Source organism: Hippichthys cyanospilos, chromosome 3, assembly GCF_059441005.1.
Source record: "Hippichthys cyanospilos isolate Australia breed blue-spotted pipefish chromosome 3, RoL_Hcya_1.0, whole genome shotgun sequence".
Taxonomy (NCBI): domain Eukaryota; kingdom Metazoa; phylum Chordata; class Actinopteri; order Syngnathiformes; family Syngnathidae; genus Hippichthys; species Hippichthys cyanospilos.
In genome coordinates, this window is record NC_142371.1 from 2,715,985 (window position 1) to 2,734,708 (window position 18,724).

The 18,724-nt window shown below is 39.7% G+C and overlaps 2 protein-coding genes across 3 annotated transcripts in view; one reads left to right on the plus strand and one right to left on the minus strand.

Annotated features, from left to right (window-relative positions):
- The first annotated feature begins 1,385 nt into the window (after positions 1-1,385).
- On the plus strand, positions 1,386-5,814 carry LOC148425438 (sorting nexin-10B-like). Of its 2 annotated transcripts, none has more exons than XM_088410466.1 (6): positions 1,386-1,522; positions 1,699-1,811; positions 1,880-1,980; positions 2,066-2,167; positions 4,054-4,266; positions 4,795-5,814. In XM_088410466.1, exons 1-6 carry the CDS (start codon positions 1,513-1,515, stop codon positions 4,913-4,915), a joined length of 660 nt encoding a protein of 219 aa, XP_088266592.1. In that variant the 5' UTR covers positions 1,386-1,512; the 3' UTR covers positions 4,916-5,814. The 2 variants fall into 2 exon arrangements, with proteins under 2 accessions (XP_088266592.1, XP_088266593.1); XM_088410467.1 differs by having other exon boundaries at positions 4,057-4,266.
- The window catches only part of LOC148425439 (src kinase-associated phosphoprotein 2-like), a 31,337-nt gene continuing 16,136 nt past the window's right edge, over positions 3,524-18,724 (minus strand). Inside the window, exons 12-13 of the transcript XR_015865065.1 lie at positions 8,666-8,764; positions 3,524-3,651 (exon numbers count right to left, since the gene is read on the minus strand). The gene's annotated coding sequence lies outside the window, so the exon portion shown is untranslated. The remainder of the gene's footprint in view (positions 3,652-8,665; positions 8,765-18,724) is intronic.

Consider the following 18,724-nt stretch of genomic DNA (forward strand, 5'->3'; position numbering starts at 1 on the left):
TTAAATCTCTAACTTTGTGCTTTCTGTATGCAGATTAAATGTCTTTTTATGCATCGGGCTTCTTGTGTTTGGGTTGTTTGGGGTTTGGAAAACAAAGGTCAACCGCACCCTGAAGTGGATGTTGATTCATTGTCATTGTGTTTGACAAAATCTGATAGGCTCTTCTCGTGGGGTGGACGGCACAAAGAAAACATGAAAATGGAAGAGCATGTGAGAGGAGTTCTACAAATTTTACTTAAAAGAAAAAAAAATGTTCCTAGAAATAGTGATATGCAGTTCGTAAGAAGGAGCTTATTTAGCACAGAAGCAGCTCATCTTTAGCCTGCCACATAAATGCAAAGCACCCAGTTGCAATTGCAGCCACAGCTAATGATAGCAAAAGTAGCACCCATAGCAACACTCTTTCCCAAACTATACTCAAGAACTTCCCGTGTTTGAGCAAGTCTGTAACGGACATGATGGACAATATTTTAATGTTATTTAGTAATCTGGCGAGAAAAAAAATGAGAAAAAAAAAACTAAACAGTACCATTCATCTTGGTGGTTGAAACGAAAGGTTGTCAGCACTTGGGACTAGTCTCAAATACAGCAGAAGGTAAATGGTTACAACTACATCTGTTAAAGAAATTAAAATGAGAGAAGCTAATACTTTCTTGTTGTGTGTCAATCTTTTGATTTGTCAAAAAAGTATCATTTGAAAAATTTATGTGAGATTAAAGTTATATGAATTAATTACAGGTTCATCTCTTTTTTTCATCTTGAGAGCACAAATCAAAACATGTTTTAGCTAAGATATCTTTTGGAATTATTGCCAAAAGTTCAACCTTGGCTTCTTGATAATAATTCTAAAAGCTGTTTGGCACAAACAACGCTGCTTAAAGGAAAAAAAAAGCCAAGGTGAATGGAATAATAAAAAGTTTGAAATCATTATGAGTACTAACACGTTGCAGTCATACTTCTAGAAACAAGCAAACAAAAAGTCAGGAAAAGCCTGCAAGAATATCCGAATTTGGTTTGGGGTGAATCAGTGGCACTTTAAATGTTGCGAGCTATGCGCTGACTCAGATTTGAACTTACGAGCGATTGGTTAAATCTGAGCACAGCCACATCATCGGTTTCAAGGGGGTGTGCACACTTTTGCAACTTCCACTTTCAAAAAGATTTGTTGTTGTTGTACTGTGTTTTACTCAGTTTTACTGAGTTTTTGACTCAAATTCTACTCTAATATGTACAAACATGCACTTTTTAGTCGACCGACTGCATACTGCACGTGCCAAATGATTGTTTGAGCTTTGTTTTGCTGCGGCAGCACTGGAAGGGAAAATGGGAGGAGCCAGTGGAAGTCTTATGACTATGCAGTATTTGGAAACCTTTGTCCTTTTTTTTTTTTTTTTAACAGCAGAGCAGTAAATAAACCCCTCCAGCTCACTGCTAGGTGCAACACGATCACACATTCTTCTAAAACACACATTGCAACATGGTGACCTGCAAGAGAGGGAACTGACCTTCCAGATGAACTCAGGTAGGCCTAACGATTAAATGTTGACCTTTAACTATGTCTACAAGACCTTTGCCTTTTTGGACCTTAGCAGTAAAAAAAACATCTATGGAATTTCCGAACATGTCATGTAACTTCCTCTATCTTGATAAAAAAAAAAAAAAAAAACAACAACGCTTCCCTTTTCTCCTCATGGCCAGTATTCCCGCGTGAGTCCTCCATGCAGCAGGTCATCAGCGTGTGGGTTCGAGACCCACGCATCCAAAAGAATGACTTTTGGCATGCATATATGGACTATGAAATTTGCCTACATGTAAGTAAAGCGGCATTTTTTTTTTTCAACCACAAAATATTTATGACTAATTTTGTCATGAATTTTAGACAGACAGTGTTTTCTTCACCAAGAAGATGTCGCGGGTGAGAAGGAGGTTCAGTGAGTTCGTGTGGCTCCGACAAAGGCTGCAAGCAAATTCTATGCTGATGTGAGTGGAAATGATTCAGCAATGTCACACAGCTTCTCGTGTCGTCTCAGTCAAGCGATCATTTTTTGGAAATTGTCCTTGGCAGGGCGCAACTACCGCAGCTGCCCCCAAAGAACCCCTTCTTCAGCCTCAACAACGCACAGCAGATCTCTGAGCGTATGGTGGGCCTCCAGAGGTTCTTGGAACAGTAAGACTCATCATATTTTGGAATACATTTTTTCAATATTTTGTGGGGTTAAATTGGTCTCTGTCGCAAATCTCCGATACTAGCGCTCTGGATCTAGCATGCAAATGTTCATTTTGAAAATGTTCATTTTCTGATAATGACTTTTTCTGATTATTTTTCTTTTCTCGCATGATCAAGTCTCTTAACATTTTGCAATATCAAAATAAAAGCATGTATCATTCCTGCATTTTCACTTCTAATTTCTTTCTTCCCTTTTTGTTTTGTTTTTTTGTTCTTTTTTTCTCACAACTAACTTGCTTCCAAAATTGGTATTCAAACCCAGAACTTACAACAGTAAGGCAGGCGTGTTGAAGGGGTACTTTACTTATTTGGACATTTTCACCTGTAAAAATGTATTATTATTTTCTATTAATGAATTAGATCAGTTCATTTTCACGTACAATACCGTTAAAATAGGCAGCTCTGTGGCACAGTGGTCCGCCTCACAGTTCAGGGACCCGAGTTCAAATCCACCTCACTTCGTTCTTCCTGTGTGGAGTTTGCATTTTCTCCCCGAGCCCGCATGGGTTCCCTCTGGGCACTCCGGCTTCCTCCCACACTCCAAAAACATGCATAGCTGGTGTATTGGACACACTAAATTGCCCTTAGGTGTGATCGGGTGCATGAATAGTGCCCTGCAATTGGCTGGCAACCAGTTCAGAGAGTTCCGCCCACTGCCCGAAGTCAGCTGGGATAGGCACCAGCAAGCCTGCGACCCTTGTGAGGATAAGCGGCTCTAGAAAATGGATGAATTGATGGATGGATATGGATAAAATCATATTTAGCTATTCGCTTTGACTGAAAATGAAATCACAGTTTCGGGTAACAACCAATCACAGCTCAGCTTGCAGAAATCACATGACCAAAACTAGCTAACTTGGTTCTGAGCAACTGTTGTGATTTTCACTCAAAAGCAAGTGGCAAGTGACATTTTTAAAGGTATTTCTAGGACATGAAAAATAATAGTTGTGAAATGATATACAAAGTATAACATTCTCACTGCTGAAGATGGCTAAAATTGTAAAGTGCACCTTTATTCACTCAATTGTCATGTTGTTCATGCTTCCACTGTTTCCTTTTTGACTCTTTTATAATCTTCTTTTCCCCATTTTAAAACACCATTGTATTTTTTTTCATTTCCTGTGGCGTTTGGGCCTCCCTGCTACAGTAGGTTTCCTCCATAATAACGTCACTGTCTGTAAAGTAGTCCCTGAATTACCATCAGGCAAACACAGGCAATACTGATTAGGAATTAAATGTTCTTTAATTTAAAAAGGAACATGAAGTATAAAATTGACTTTCCAACAGTGTTCAGCCCCACTTTTCTACAAATGGTATTCAATATACTTACCTTGTTTTTGAGAATCTGAGAGGAAACTGGAGTACCCAGAGAAAACCCACACAGAACTTGTGAAGGCCAGTGTCGGAATCGAACCCACATGTGCCTGGCGGGTTTGCAGAGAGAACATATTGTTGTAAAGAAATATTTTTATTTGACTTGCCTTTTAAGGACAAATCAAGTTGACAGTTGGCAGATGATGGTAAAGAAGGTTCAAAATATTTGCAGTACACGAGTGTAGAGTGCCCCATGACTGGGTTTGCCTCGGGCTTCAATGCAAAAAGTACCCCCCTTATTGTTGTCACATGTTGACAAATACTTTTGGTTTGGTTTGTTTTTAATGTACAACTCCTTTTTGATTTGAGGCAAGCAAAGTTTCTGTCCAGTTAAATGGAACAGAAGTGGAAAACTGCCAATTAAATAAATGATTCTATCGTTTCACTTTTTTTTTTGTGTGCGCTTATCAAATGGTCAAAGGACATCCCTAAAATGTTCCTATCTCATCAAGCAGGATCCTCCAGAGTCCTTTGCTGCTCTCCGACAGCTGCTTGCACCTTTTCCTTCAGTCGCAGCTCAGCGTGGCCAAGATGGAGGCCTGCGCCGAAGGGAGAACCCGCTATTCTGTGGCACAAGCGGTGCAGTGCTGTGGCATAAAAAGATTTCTCTCCCAAGAGGCCTTGCAGAAGGAGTCGAGCATCTCCGCCGACTCAGATTCAGACAGGTATCACCTAATATTGTGCCACGTCACAAAACGTCCTTATTTAGAAATTTTATGTTCGTGAATTAGTTTGAACTTTTTGGGGGGAAGGTTCTGACTAATGATACATTGAAAACTCCGAAGCATGAGGCATTAAAGGGCTGTTCCAACATCAAAAATGTACGGTATTATAACTAAAATCGGTAAATCCGGCACAAAAAAAGAGTTTGTTATTGCGAATAGAGGCCACAGGATCAAGTTGATCTTTTTATTAATGAGAGAAGGCAAAGGCATGACTGAGTAAAGCTTCTCTTTTCACTTCAACATCAGTTATTGGTCTCAAGGAGGTAACAAAGCAGTATTTTTATATTTATACTTCTGGTTGGGTTTTTCGGTAGATAATAGAGGATAGGAAATTTGCGGCGTCCTTTCAAAAGTTCAGTATTTGCTGTGTAGTTTTTAGACAGACAGCAATCAAATCAATACATCTGAGCATGGCCATCATCGATGACACAAAATGTGATGTAGTCTGCCTTGTTTTTCTTCATATAGCTCTGAGTGCAGGGATTCAGAGTGCCGGATTAAAGAAGATTTGGCATTGACGCAAACTTCATTTGCTCATATGGAAACCGAGCAAGAACAAAACGTCGGCTCTTCCTCCGCTTGTCAATGACACGATCATCATCATCAGGAGAGAAAATACTTGGGAGTCGATCGACGAACAAAGTTAACTGTTACCATGTGCAATTTTTTTGAACAGCTTCTTGTCATTTTGATGTTCTCATTTACATTTATGCGTAAAGCATGTCAAGTAAAGGTCACTATTCAGCGCTTATCGCAACTGTTTACATGTAAAAGTATGCTTGGCAAAAAAATAGTGCCAGAAGGTGGCAGTATTGTAACATTCATCTGTTTTATACCCATACACACGACACAAGTGTGCAGCATGTACGTCGTCTATATTTACTTCCTAAACAAATGTATCACATATCACAGTCATTCAGTGGGCCGACTTCCAGATCTGTAAACACACGTGACTGCTTTTATTAATAAGGTGTGACACGCTTGCCATGTGACCGAGCAGAGTTTTAAGACATGTCAGGGGGGAACTATTCCCCGCAGAATAACTTGCCATCACCACTGTCTCCATTGCATTTGCATAAACCCTCCAGCCCATCCCCGTCAGTATACTATCTGCATATGATGCTTCTACATGTGGAGTTAGCGAATGCAGGTGCTCCCACAGTGCGCAGCAGTGTGCTCATGCAGAGGTAATGAACACTAAACGGAATGAGGCTGGTGTGACATAGAGTATCTGCACAGCTAATTAGATAAGCCCCGTGCTCATTATAGATTCCGAGCAGCAACGCACACAAAGACTGTTGTAAGGAATTGAAAGGATGTGGGTGGGGGGTCGTCACCTCAGAAGCACGGTTGGGTGAGGAGCCCTCCAACTCAAATTGGATCAAAGATGTGTGAAGATGTGTGGGCAGAAAGTTTGCTCATGCACATCCTCTTATGATAATGTTTTCTATATGAAGGCATGTATTACAATATATATTCTATGCGAAACGCTGCAACCCTCCCCAAAAAAATCTTGTCCTTGCGCTGTATGCTAAATTTGAGTTAGCTACATATGTTTACTTTTAAATGTTTTGAATTCCTTTGTTTGTAAATACTATTAAAGATTGTATTCTGTAATTATGCGATGCACATTGAGTTACCTTGTGCATGCCTTGCCTATACTGTATTCATAATCTATATTCTGGTCACACATACTACTGTGACCTTTATATTTGAAGTGGTGATAGAAAATAATTTTTTAAAAATCATTTTGTGTCCCCATGCACTGAAGTGAATTATCCTGCTTTTATTGCATTCTTGGGATCAAACAAATATATATTTTGTGTGTTAGTTACAGCTTGTTGAGAGTGGTACTAGAACCACTCACGGTAATCAGGTTCACGCAAATTGTACTTGGAAAAATCACTGCCAATGTATAAAATTTCAGTTGTATTTCTATGCAAAGTTTTCCTGTACTTAGGTAAAAATAGCATGTTCAAACTGTGTATAAAGTTCAAGTGACTTGCAACAGTGTTACTTGATGAACATTTAGACCAGGGGTGTCCAAACATTTTACTCCGAGGGCCACATACAGATAAATCGAGAGACGTAAGGGCCACGTTAGTATTTTTTATTTGAACTTATTTAATATGGTAAAAAATAAATTTCGCAGGCAATTATTGTTTATATAAAGTTATTTATTGAAAAAAACAACAACAACTACTACTTCAAGGGTTTCGGTTAAAGGTGATGAGGAAAATTAGGATATTTTTTATACTTCTAACGCTGTCCACAATCAAACCCATTTATTTTGAAGAGCATCGCAAGTCGTGTTAAAATGTATTTTTAGTACATGCCGCGGGCCGCAAAAATGTGGATGGTGGGTTCGCAAATGGCTCCAGGGTCATAGTTTGGACACCTCTGTCTTGCAACTTTACTTTTTATTGTTTTTAATGTGGTCATTATGAAGGGGTTTGGAGAACTCAATATTTTTAAGCACTACTCACGTCGGTTTCACGTGACATTTTTTAGATTTAAAAACAAATGCATATTTGAAGATACGGTACATATTTGTATTCAACATTCCATCCACCTGTCTATTTTCGACTGTTTATCTTGTTCAAGGTCACAGGTGGGTTGGGGCCTATCCCCGAACTACACCCTGAGGCGGTTGCTGGTCAGTCACAGAGACAGACAATTTAGTCTCACATTCAACCATAGGTACCTTTGTGGGCACTGAAGGACGCTGTAAAAAATCAATACAAATACAAATTCAACATAAATCTATTTGTAATGTGCTAAAAAGATGAAGTTTGAGCCCGGATTGGAAAGTATTCCATTCAGTATATATATTTATTTTCCTCCAGAGTACCATACTAATATCGCTGATTTATTTTTCTGTCAACCCACGGAAAACATTAGAAAGAAGAGACTACAGAAATCATGACCCGAGGCTACAAAAAAAAATAGCAATCATGGAAAATTGCTGCCTTGTGATTGACTGGCGAACAGTCCAAAGTGTAGTCTGCCTATCGCCTGAAGTCAGCGGGGATTGGCTGCGGCTCCCCGTGACCCTGAACAGAAAAAGCGTATAGAAAATGGATGTCTGGATGGATGGATGTGTTATTGCTATGTTTTTGATAGAAAACTCATGACTATAGATTCTTAAAATATGGGATAGCTAATGCAGGAGGTTGCCCCATTTCTTTTCATCATATAGCACTTTGTGGCCAGCAATTAAAGATATAATGTTAGGTTAGGTTAAGTAAATCACACAAAGATTACTCTACAGTCGGCCGCATGGCTCTGCAATGGCCAATAAATCTGTGCAGCATTAAGAGCTTGTTTCTTTACTTAAAGTCTGAGCGATTAAAACGTTGCCGGTGTCAGTCTGACCTGTCCAGCGGCATCGACCACTTCCTTTAATGGCGTATGACTGCGGCCCCTCGGCTGTTAACCTTGAGCCGGGGTGGCCTAGCCCGCTGCCATGACAACACAGACACCTTTAAACCCAACCCATCGATCTGCTAACAGCTCCTTGCTTCATGTTGCGTGACCTCCAAGAGGTCAAAGGGAATTAAAAAAAAATGTGGAAAGGAGGGAAGGGGGGTCCAATGTCACTGCATCTGGCAGGGACCACAGCAACTATTCAAACAGGGTATAAAAATTCCACTTTTATCACTGTAGCAAATGCGCGAAAAGTGCACACCGTCATTAAGGCGCTCATGGGTTGACGGCGTCGAAAAAACAAAGGTGAATGGAACCTTTGGGGGACGTCCATCTGCACGCGGCCCGCCGCCGGCTCGAAGCCTCAAGTCCGCGATTTCGCGCGTGTCTCGCTCTCGTCGCGGGCATCGGCCGGGCCAAAATATCCGTTTTATGTGCGGGAGAAGCATTTGTGTGTTCAAACTCTGATGCAACATCCTCCGCGGTGCTCCCGAGCCAAGATGCAAGTATTGAGGGAGTTACGCTCCAGTGGAGGCAAATTACAGATAAATCAGTGGCTGCTCATGCATTTTAAGTGCCACATTATACACAATCCATTAGTAGCCATAGAAGTTCAGCATGACTTGTGATATTAAATCTCCGTGACTGAGACTATGCAGAAACAGTCGATATGTGCCAATAGATAGGAGATGAGAGCAAAGGAATGACGCAGGGATGAGACGCTCGCAGTCCAAATGATAATGGCCCAGCCTGGCGAGACTGATGTGTCGCTTTGTTATACAGCCGCGCAATCTCATTCAAGAGGGAGCAAGCTAAATGGGGTGGAAGTCCAGGATTAATTAAATTGTTAATTATACTCCACTCGGCTCCCGATATTTTTTCACGCTATCTCGCTTTTCATGCCAAAACTGACCTTTGACTTGCAGCGGGCCGCAAAAATCGGCATGACGGGGAAGCCGAGATGAGTTAACGGTCCTTGCAACTTGGCTACTGCAGACGGCTTTGTGTGTGCCTGCGAAAGAAATCAGGAAATTAAAACTGCACTAAAAGTTCGACAAAATACACCAGAGTGACAACTTGCAGATACCAGATGCCATTCACTTTTATTTTTTGTTTTGCTTCAACGTGATTTGAGGTAAAAGCGCTGCTGGCAGTGAACAACTCACAAGTCAGTAGCTTGTCAGAGAGTAAACAATCTTTCAAAAAAGCAGATTCTAGCTTTTTATTGTCACTCGCAGTTATAGTTTTTCAAACTTAACGTAAAACAAAGTACGAGTACAAGCTGTGTATTAAATACAAGCACCTATCTTTGCATTAATAAAGTCAATTTAGCTTAAAGCGAAAAAACAATGCAAAAACCCCCAGGCATGCTAAAGAAAAAGGAAGTCCATTTTTTTTTTTAGGGTTAGGTTCCAACGGGATAGCCATGATTGGTATCTATCTATCTATCTATCTATCTATCTATCTATCTATCTATCTATCTATCTATCTATCTATCTATCTATCTATCTATCTATCTATCTATCTATCTATCTATCTATCCATCCATCCATCCATCCATCCATCCATCCATCCATCCATCCATCCATCCATCCATCCATCCATCCATCCATCCATCCATCCATCCATCCATCCATCCATCCATCCATCCATCTATCTATCTATCTATCTATCTATCTATCTATCTATCTATCTATCTATCTACCTATCTATCTATCTCATTCTTGCCCACTACTGTAATGTAATTGCCCTCTTTACTTTCTTATTTCTCCTGCAAGTGCTGTTTGAATGGCGCTGGTGCATGGATGCAGCAATTAAATGGAATTGCTCCTTGTCTCCTGCAATCACCACTGATCAGCGATGCTGCCTTCAGCACATTGTTGGCCTGAGGGTAAACAGAGATCATACAATAGCTTCACCATTTCCCCAAAGTCAGGTGCTAGATAAAGTAAGAGCCGCCGTCTTTGGAGAGAGAGATGATGGATGGGAAGAACCTTGCATTGAGACGGCGGCTCTGTACTCACAGTTCCTATTTATTTATACTTTCCAAAATGTTCATTGTGACATATTGAGTAGCGTGTGAATGCTGACAGAAACTGTCACTGAACATAGACACCAAAGACAGAATTTAGGGCCACAGTGCTTATTTAAGCATCACAGCAGATGACAGCAACCTTTCTCAGCATCTGGCAATGTGATTGAATACATGGTAAGTTTCTATCAATGACACTAACCCATGTTATAAAGTTATACAATTCTTATGTTTTCTGATTACAGGGTGACTGAAAAGTAACTCGCTATTTTAAAATAGTAATTGTAGTTTTTCTCATTTCTCATTTAAATTGATACTTTTGTTTTTCTATTAAGGTTGATTTTTTTTTAACTCTTGTGGCATTATGTAACAAATCATGGAAATTCCTTTGATTTTTTTTATATTATAGAAGAATCAATGGGAAAAAAAACACTAGGGAGCTGAAATTTCCAGTAGATGATTAAAACACTTAATATTTCAAAATGTAACAATTTTGACACTTCTGTGTGATTGCAGCTGGACGTGCAAGCTTGTGTACAAAAATAATCACATTTTTGGACCATATAAAACTATTTTAATTAAAATGTTTGAGATCCATTTTAAAAGGATTTATGACATTGATTTTCTCACTTTTTGCAACATTCTGTTGATCGACAGTCAAACTAAGTCTGCAAACAAAAAAATCTTTGTTGACTTATTTCACAACAGACTACAAAGACAGACCATACCATTTTTTTGTGGGTGTCAATAAATGTAACCTACATATGTATGATAGAACTGATGCCACTGAACACTGAGTGGTTGAAGCAAAAAATATTCAGGAATAACTTCAAGTATTATGCCTTTAAAAGCATTTACAAAATTTGGAAGAATAATGCAATGTGATTAGTTTGCAGTGTGTGCACAAGGGGTAGATTTAAAATCCTAGCGACAAATTAAAAAGTTTGGAGCGCCATTGCTCAAGTGCAAAGATTGTGGAGGACCATTAAAGGAAGTCATGCTCAAGTTGATAAGACAACAAGAATTGCTATGCAAAAGTCATCACCACCACGTTCCTATAGAAACAAATATCCAGTCTCTTTTGGAGGCTTTCGAATTTTAAAGAAAATGAACCACGAAAAAAAAAATGAACATAATTTAGTTGCCATACATTATAGGATATGCAGAAAAAATGAGAAAAAAATTACAACAAATGTATATTTTAAAACAGGTAGTTTTCAATCATTCTGTATAGTGTATTTTTTATATACATTATTCCGTAAACACGCTCGTAACTCAAGACCTTAGTATATCTCAAAACATTTCTCAATTGAAATGAATGAATTATAGACTTTTATTACTAATTTTACTATTATTATTATTAGAATGTATTATTATGAGTAGCAGCAACCTTTCACATTCTGGAGTCAAACAGTAAGACTTGCATGAAACGTTTGGCATAGTTTTTCCGAGGATGGTCTTTCGGTGTGTATTTTATGTTTTTTTTTTTTTTTTTTTAAACAAACTCAGACTTGACTTGGTCAATTCTTCACACAATGTTCTTGCATTAATCACCTAAACCTAATTACTCACCTAGTTTATGGTATAGGTTTATTTTGTAATAATGACACCTGTGTTACTTGTATACAACCACTGAAAATGGTTGGAGTACATGAATGTAAAATGTTAAAATAAGGCAAACAATGGCCATTTAGCCAATTATTTTTGGACTATATTTGAAGAGATAAAATCGTCTGGCTGATTAATCGGTCACTCCCTAATATCATTCAATTTGACCAGTGATTTGAACCCTGATACAGTTAAATACTGTTGTTGCCAACATTTGCTAAGAATGTTATAATAAATTTACTTCAAATTCAGTAAATAACAAAACTGCCCCCTAAATGGCGACCGGCTTCCGCTTTTCAGATCAAATGTTCAATCAAATGTGTTGGGCCAAATGAATTCGCCCAACTATGGGTGAAAGTAACCCGCTCTACTCAAAATCCACAGCTACCCAGCAAGCGGGTTGGAGATGCGACCCGGCGTGTTCACCAGGGGAAAAAAAACGAGCAGAAGATTAAAAAGTGCACAACCGCATTACGCGAATGCCCGTTTCTCGGCACCGACGCAATAAAAGGCTGCGGAGAGCCCAAACCGCACTTGAAGCCGTGCTATGAAACATGAGCATTGTAAAATAGCATCAGTGCCTGTGACGGCTTCTACTCATCCTTATTTGTGCTTTGACACAGGGGAACATCCCCTCCGCTGTGAATAACACCCCCCTCCCGACTAATGTCTTGTTAGAGATGAGGAACGAGGAGAGGTGGAGCTCTTTCGGTCCGAGCCACTTCAGTAAATGTTGAGACAGCGAGAGGACGAGAACGGCTGCAGAAAGGCGATGGGGGAGAATGGAGGTGTTAGAGGGCACCGTCTCCGGAGGCCTCGGCGCTTGGCTGCCAACGTGTGTAAATCAGCAGGCAGCTCACGGCTGCAATGAGGTAGAAAATAAAAAAAACATAAAAATGTCCGAGTGAAATAAGAGGCAAGGAGAAATCTTTTATGGCGAGCCTAAATTCTCCTTACTCTGCAGTAGATCCAGCGGCCAGCTCAGCTTGTCTTTTCCAGAGCCCATCCATCATGCCACTGTCTGCATAGCCACAAATTACTCCAATTACCCACCTGCTCTTCATCTAGCACACGCATGACCTAATGAGAATCCTAAATTCACAGAATTATCAGTAATTGTGACTTAATAGCTTTGTGTCACATTTCTTGATATACTTGTACTGTATGGTGACGGCCAATGCCAAATAAGTGTGTTTTTCAACAGCGCATCGAGTGCTTGGGTGAGTTTGCGGGTCACTTAGCACATATAACGGTAGTAAAAATGTGAGCGTAAAAAGAGGAAGCAAAGCTTCCATGGCTGATTTTGGTCTGGCTTGGCTCAAACCCGACTCTGTTTGGGGCTGAGTTTTTTTTCGCTTCAAATTACCGCCGTGACAAAATTGCGAAATTTGAGCCGCACTTCTTCTTTCGAACAAACAAAACTGAGGAGACCAAGGGAAATTCTGTAATCGACACCAGTGGGAAGTACAAATAAGTTATTGTACTTAAATGGGCCTTTCAGTTGTGGATTTTACTTGAGAATTCTTTTTTTTCAAATCTTTTAACATTGTAGTCCATCCACTTGAAAATGAGATGTTTACTTTCTATTGATAACAGTCAAAACAGGGGGCCTCTTTTTCTAACCTGCACAGATGACTACAAGAAAACATGAGATACTGATTGATAGCTTGGTGTTGTGTGATGAGACGAAAAAGGAGAAAGCAGCAACCGGGCGAACGTAAAATAATATTTTCCACAATGGCAACAGATAGTCCCCATTCATGGCCAAGTTTAAGAAGATTTTTGATCGCCACATGTATGGTTCACGCAGTGCTCTCGCTTGCCTGTGTCCCTACGTTAATGTTAATCAATTGAAGCTAAGCTAACTTTTCTACCAAAATGGACCATTATATCAAATCTATGAAGAAAACGATGGAGACCACATTCATTCATTGTAATATTTTAATTCATTTTACTGTGATATTTGTTAACATCTGCTGTTGCTTTTTCTTCACATCTTGTAAATACAGTTTTAACCTTAAATGTTGTCATTTTTACTGCGCAATTTTTGGCAACAAACTGTTTTGACAGAGCTAGCATTAGCTCACATTTTATGCCGTGTCACTGACTTGCTGGCTCAGATAAGGGCAAGGTTACCTTTTTTCAGTATGACAGAGACACTTTTAATAAGGGGTGTCAAAACAGATTAATTGCAACCAAGTAGAAAGAGCTATGGTTAAAGTATTTTTTATAACATTTATCTCATTTTTAATCTCTTCATGCTGATTACATTTGTTTTTGTGCATCAAGCTTTTTGTGCATGATTTGTTGGGGTTTAGAAAACAAAGGTCAATCACACCCTAAAGTGGACACTGACTGGCTGTCATTTTGTTTGGCATAACTTGATAGGCTCCTGTTATAGCTGGGAGGGCAAGTTCAAGACCAAAAGGAAGACGTAAACATGGAGAAGCATGTGAGAGTTGTTGGACCAATGAATGGTACATTTAGATAACAAACTCCACGACAGCCCTTTGCAGTTAGTAATATGCAATCTTTGAAAGAAGGAGATTGCTTATTACAGAAGAAACTCAAATTTAGCCTAGCACATGAATGCAAGGCACCCAGCTGCGACTGCAGCCAAAGCTGATGATGGCAGAAAAGATGCTAATGTAGCGAGCCATAGCAATGCTCTTACTCTTACTGATCTACTTCCTGATTGACATAGGATGATGTCAAATTCCTTCAATATTTTCCAAACGGAGGTCAAAGCAAGAGGGCTGCTAAAGAAACTAATAACAGGAGTGCAGTGTAATAAATAAAAAATAGTGCTTAACATGACACTGCCCATTGCCATGCATCTTGAAATAGCAACTTATATGCCATACAGGAAGTTCTGTGTTTAATGTCCTGCGTCACACATGTACAGAAACCAGTGCACTAAATTGGTTCAAGCCAGCCTGGCAACCCAGTGTTTGAATAAATCCCATTTGGACACCTAATTAGAGTAATGGTGAGGAATTTGTTTTTTAGCGGCTGGTAAAGGCCTGCAACTCGATCCTTCTACCTTCTTCCTTCTTGTGTACCGCCTCTATATAAAGATCTGACATTGAGAGTGGAGCTCACCTCGAATGTGAGGTCACTACGAGTGTGTGTGTGTGTGTGTGTGTGTGTGTGTGCGTGGAGTTAAGAGAGGGAAAGATGGCAGTGCTTAGCATACTGGAGACTGGCAGCCAGTCAGCTGCAGTGAGGTGTTGAGCTGCAACAGTGCCTGCCCGGAGGCTTGTAATTACACTTAGAGCATCGGTCGCATCACACTGTAAACTATCCGGCCTGGGGTCGTTACTCAGCTCACTAACTAGTAGAGTAAATCAGAGCTCTGGCCTCATATTAGAGCCCCAGGCAGAGAGTAAACAGAACCAGGGTATGGAGGCTGGAGCCCAGTAAATAACCAGCGAGGAGATGGAAGCAGGGGGCGAGGCGTGGGAGATGTTTATAGCAGGTGGACAAACACCTGTCACGCCTATAGGACTGATTTATTCTGACTGACATGTCAGCGTGTAGCTCCCGCAAGTGTGACAGCTCCGCAGGGATAAACCCACACTGTATGAAAAATGGAATATGAGAGTAGAGTGGAAGCTCTCAAAATTAAAACGGAACTCGGATTCCCACTAGGGATGTTTCAGATTAATCAGATTTTCAATTACCAGATCAAATTATCAGGATTGTGGACGTGGGAAAATTTAACAGGTAAAGTATGTGATGGAACAAAATAGAAGGTTACAAAAGCAGCTATCCGGACACATTTGGGATTTTACATACAGATATGGAAACACAATTTGGACAAGTGGCATGCAAAAAGCAAGGCCTGTCTAAAACAAAAAAAAAAAATCTATGTCGGAAACATAAGGAAATAAAGAAAATGTACAGTTAGCACAGCCAAAAACTGATGTGAATCATGCCAAAGTCGGTCAAATGCAAGAAAACGAACCAAGCATTGGGGGCCTTCATAGCGAAGGATTTCGTAATGGCTGACGGCAAGTTTCAACAAACAAAAACATCAATATAAGATGACTTAGAACAGTGGTTCTCAACCTTATTTCAGTAATTTACCCCTGTGAAATATATTTTCAGCCAAGTACCCCTTAACCAGTGTAAAGCATTTTTGCGTTACAAAAAGAAAAAAAAAAAGACTTAAAACATGCCATTTCTGACTTATTCAACTTTAGACCCTTTCAAACTTCGCTTGTATTGGTCCACAAAAATTAATCAACCTATGTTAATTAGTGAATGCGTGCAACACGTGCAAAAACCTTAGGTAAAAACATCACGACTTTATACACATATTAAAAATGAGTAACATAATCTACTGTACAGTTAAATGAAATAACATAAATATACAAAGGAAAAATGACATTTACCCTTGGGGCGACGTGACTTGAGCTGGGTGGAGGCGGAGGGGAGCAGAGACCAACCCGCAGAATTTATTGATTTATTTTCTTAAACGGGAACTTTTCCCAAACGAGAACATATCACCGGCGATTTCCTTCTCATTAATCCATAATAGAAGATGCCTCTCAATTTTGTTGTCGAGCGAGGTCCGTCCCCCGGCAAGAAAAGTCTTGCCCTTAGAAGATTGCCGAGCGGTTACGGCCATACTCACGAGCAAGGTTAACTATGCGTGCGCCTCCTTCGTATTTTTTTTATTATCTCCTGCTTCGTTTCTGTTGTCATCATCCTCTTACTTCTTCCTTTACCGCCACTAGCAATTTTAGAAGCCATGTCTAACAGATAAAGTTTGCAAAGTCTTCACAACACACCGACCAGCTGTGCCTTCAAGCTAGATGAATGTGTTTGCCCAATAGCATATCGGCATTTCTGTGATTGACGTGAAGCCGGCCAATAGCATATCGGCATCTCCGTGACTGAGACCGTGACTGTGACCTTACCAATAGCATATCGGCGTTTCTGTGTCATGCGAGAATAGTTAATTTAGTTGACGCAGCAAAGCGAGAATAGTTCATTTTGTTGACGCAGCAAAGCGGAAAAAATAGTGCGGACAAACTGACTGGCATGTAAGATTGTTCGTAAGACGAAAGGTTTGTGCGTAAGAGGGGGACAAAAAACGCCGCGGTCCACGTTCGTAAGATGAAAAATTCGTGAAACAGGGAGTTTGTAAACCGGGGGTGCACTGTGTGTGTGTGTATATATATATATATATATATATATATATATATATATATATATATATATATACACATATTCATATATAGTATATATACACACACATACAGTAGAGATCTGGTCACAAAAACAAATCATTAACTTAATTAGTAATTAAACTAATAACTAAACTATAGAAACTATAACTACAATGTGGCCCATGACAAAATTGAGCTTGACAGCCCTGATTTTGAGAAAAGATAATAAAAGCAAAGTTAGTCTGTACTGAATGTGCCCTAGGATTGTCTAGCAACCAGTCCTTAATTTTCCCCGCTTCGCTCTCAAAAGTAATTTATGAAAGAATCCAGATCAAACTCACTGACAATGGCTTCATGAATGAATGACAAACTTGAAATTTGAACAGGCAAACACACAGGAAATGACTCCAAAACTCTTAAGGTTAAGGTCAGAACCCTTTGAGGACTTGCTTCAACAAGCTATGAAGGCATTGACTTCATTCATGTGAAATTGGACGGTCCCAGCCCTTTGTGAGCTTCCTGGATTCCATCACATTTTACTTCCATTTCGTTGACTGTACGTCGCCATGCTACGTGATTACCAACCTCACTTGTTGTTTACACGCTTAAACAAAACTTGACCAGGTTGTAACAGTTCAAAAAAGTAAAACAAACAAAAAAAAACTTTGGTTTAACAGTGATATCCTTTTTCTCTGCTTATCAAATTGAAATAGTTTAATCATGACTATTTGTCATGCAAAAATCTTAAATGTAGATTATCAGCCGCGTCCTTCAAATCAGGTTGAAAAAAAGGCTGCGTTTATGTGCCGTATTTTAAGGAGCCTTCAAATTGGGCAGCATTATGATACAAGCTGCCTTTAAAAGCACCCACAGGCCTCTTTACACCATTTAAAAGTGCTCCCCATTGTTATAAAGAAACCTGCAGTTACCAGAATACAAATAAGAGAATCAGACCCTGGAAGCATGACGGCAGGTGGGTTCAGTGCACTAGGTAAGGAACGTTTGCATTTTATTAAACGTATTCATAAATCATTGAGTTAAAGGCTCATTTGGGAGCAAGATAGATGGCGATCAATTTGCATGTCTTACAACTCTGGACACGCTCTGTCAGGACACGCCAAAGTCATTAGCATTCTTCCGTAGTGTGGTTTAGCCTATTACTGAACCCTGCAGTGGATTTAGCAGTTGATAGGTGATTTGTAGTTTGTCATTGCTTCATCGAAATAGCGCACTGGGTATCCACTCAAACAACTCAAACACTTCATAGGTGTTTTCGGATTTAGGCACTGTGGGAACTATTTTTGCATTAAAACAAAAAAAAAAAAGGTAGGGGAAAAGCTCGTTTAAGCATCATAAAACATTAAGGGCTATAAAACGCTATTACTTTGTGGCCACTCCATCAAAATCATTGCAAATGTTTGAAAATGTTATGCGGGTGTAAAGGCCATAAAGCCGCTGTCACAAAAATGAGTTTTGTCAAACTGACCAACCGAGTTTGCTACTTCAAACTGAAGACGGTGGAACCAACAAAGTTGTGATAAAAAAAAAAAATCTAAAGAAGATAAGCCTTTTACATGGAGGCACTCACTTTGAGGATAGATGGATGGAAGATTCAAATTTGTACGCAAGTGGGATTGCACTGTGCTCTGATGGTTACCAACATGGATGTGGCCTATGAATTGTACAAGTCAACCCTAGTTTTGTTTTTTTTTGTTTTTTTGTTGTTTTTTTTTTTTGGGGGGGGGGGGATAACTGATTTAGATTGCACAAATCACAAGTGTGTACACCCTATTCTAACTTAGCGATGTGACTAAACCCATCACATTCAACTTCAGGAAAAACAAAACTTAAAGGGCCCGTATCGAGCATCCAGGTCACATTCATCTGACTTGCACGTTACAAGCGACAAACATCCACAATTCCACAATGCAAATTTGATGCAAACACAACACTGCATGTTGGCTAAGAATTACAACAGACGCAGAACTTACTGATTAAAAGCTGACGTAGACTGTATTATTACAAACCGCAGTTTTACGGATGAAAATATGTACGTTAAAAACAACCCGTCTACACGTTCAGCCACCTGATACCTTGATGTGTCAAGCGCTATGATTTATGTTAACAGAACCAGGCCTCAATTAAAATGGGCACG

Bases quoted from the DNA above. Each gene is read 5' to 3' on its own strand.
- LOC148425438 (XM_088410466.1), top strand. The intron at 1,812-1,879 runs GTAAGTAAAGCG...CATGAATTTTAG, and splicing joins ACTATGAAATTTGCCTACAT to ACAGACAGTGTTTTCTTCAC. The intron at 2,168-4,053 runs GTAAGACTCATC...TATCTCATCAAG, and splicing joins CTCCAGAGGTTCTTGGAACA to CAGGATCCTCCAGAGTCCTT.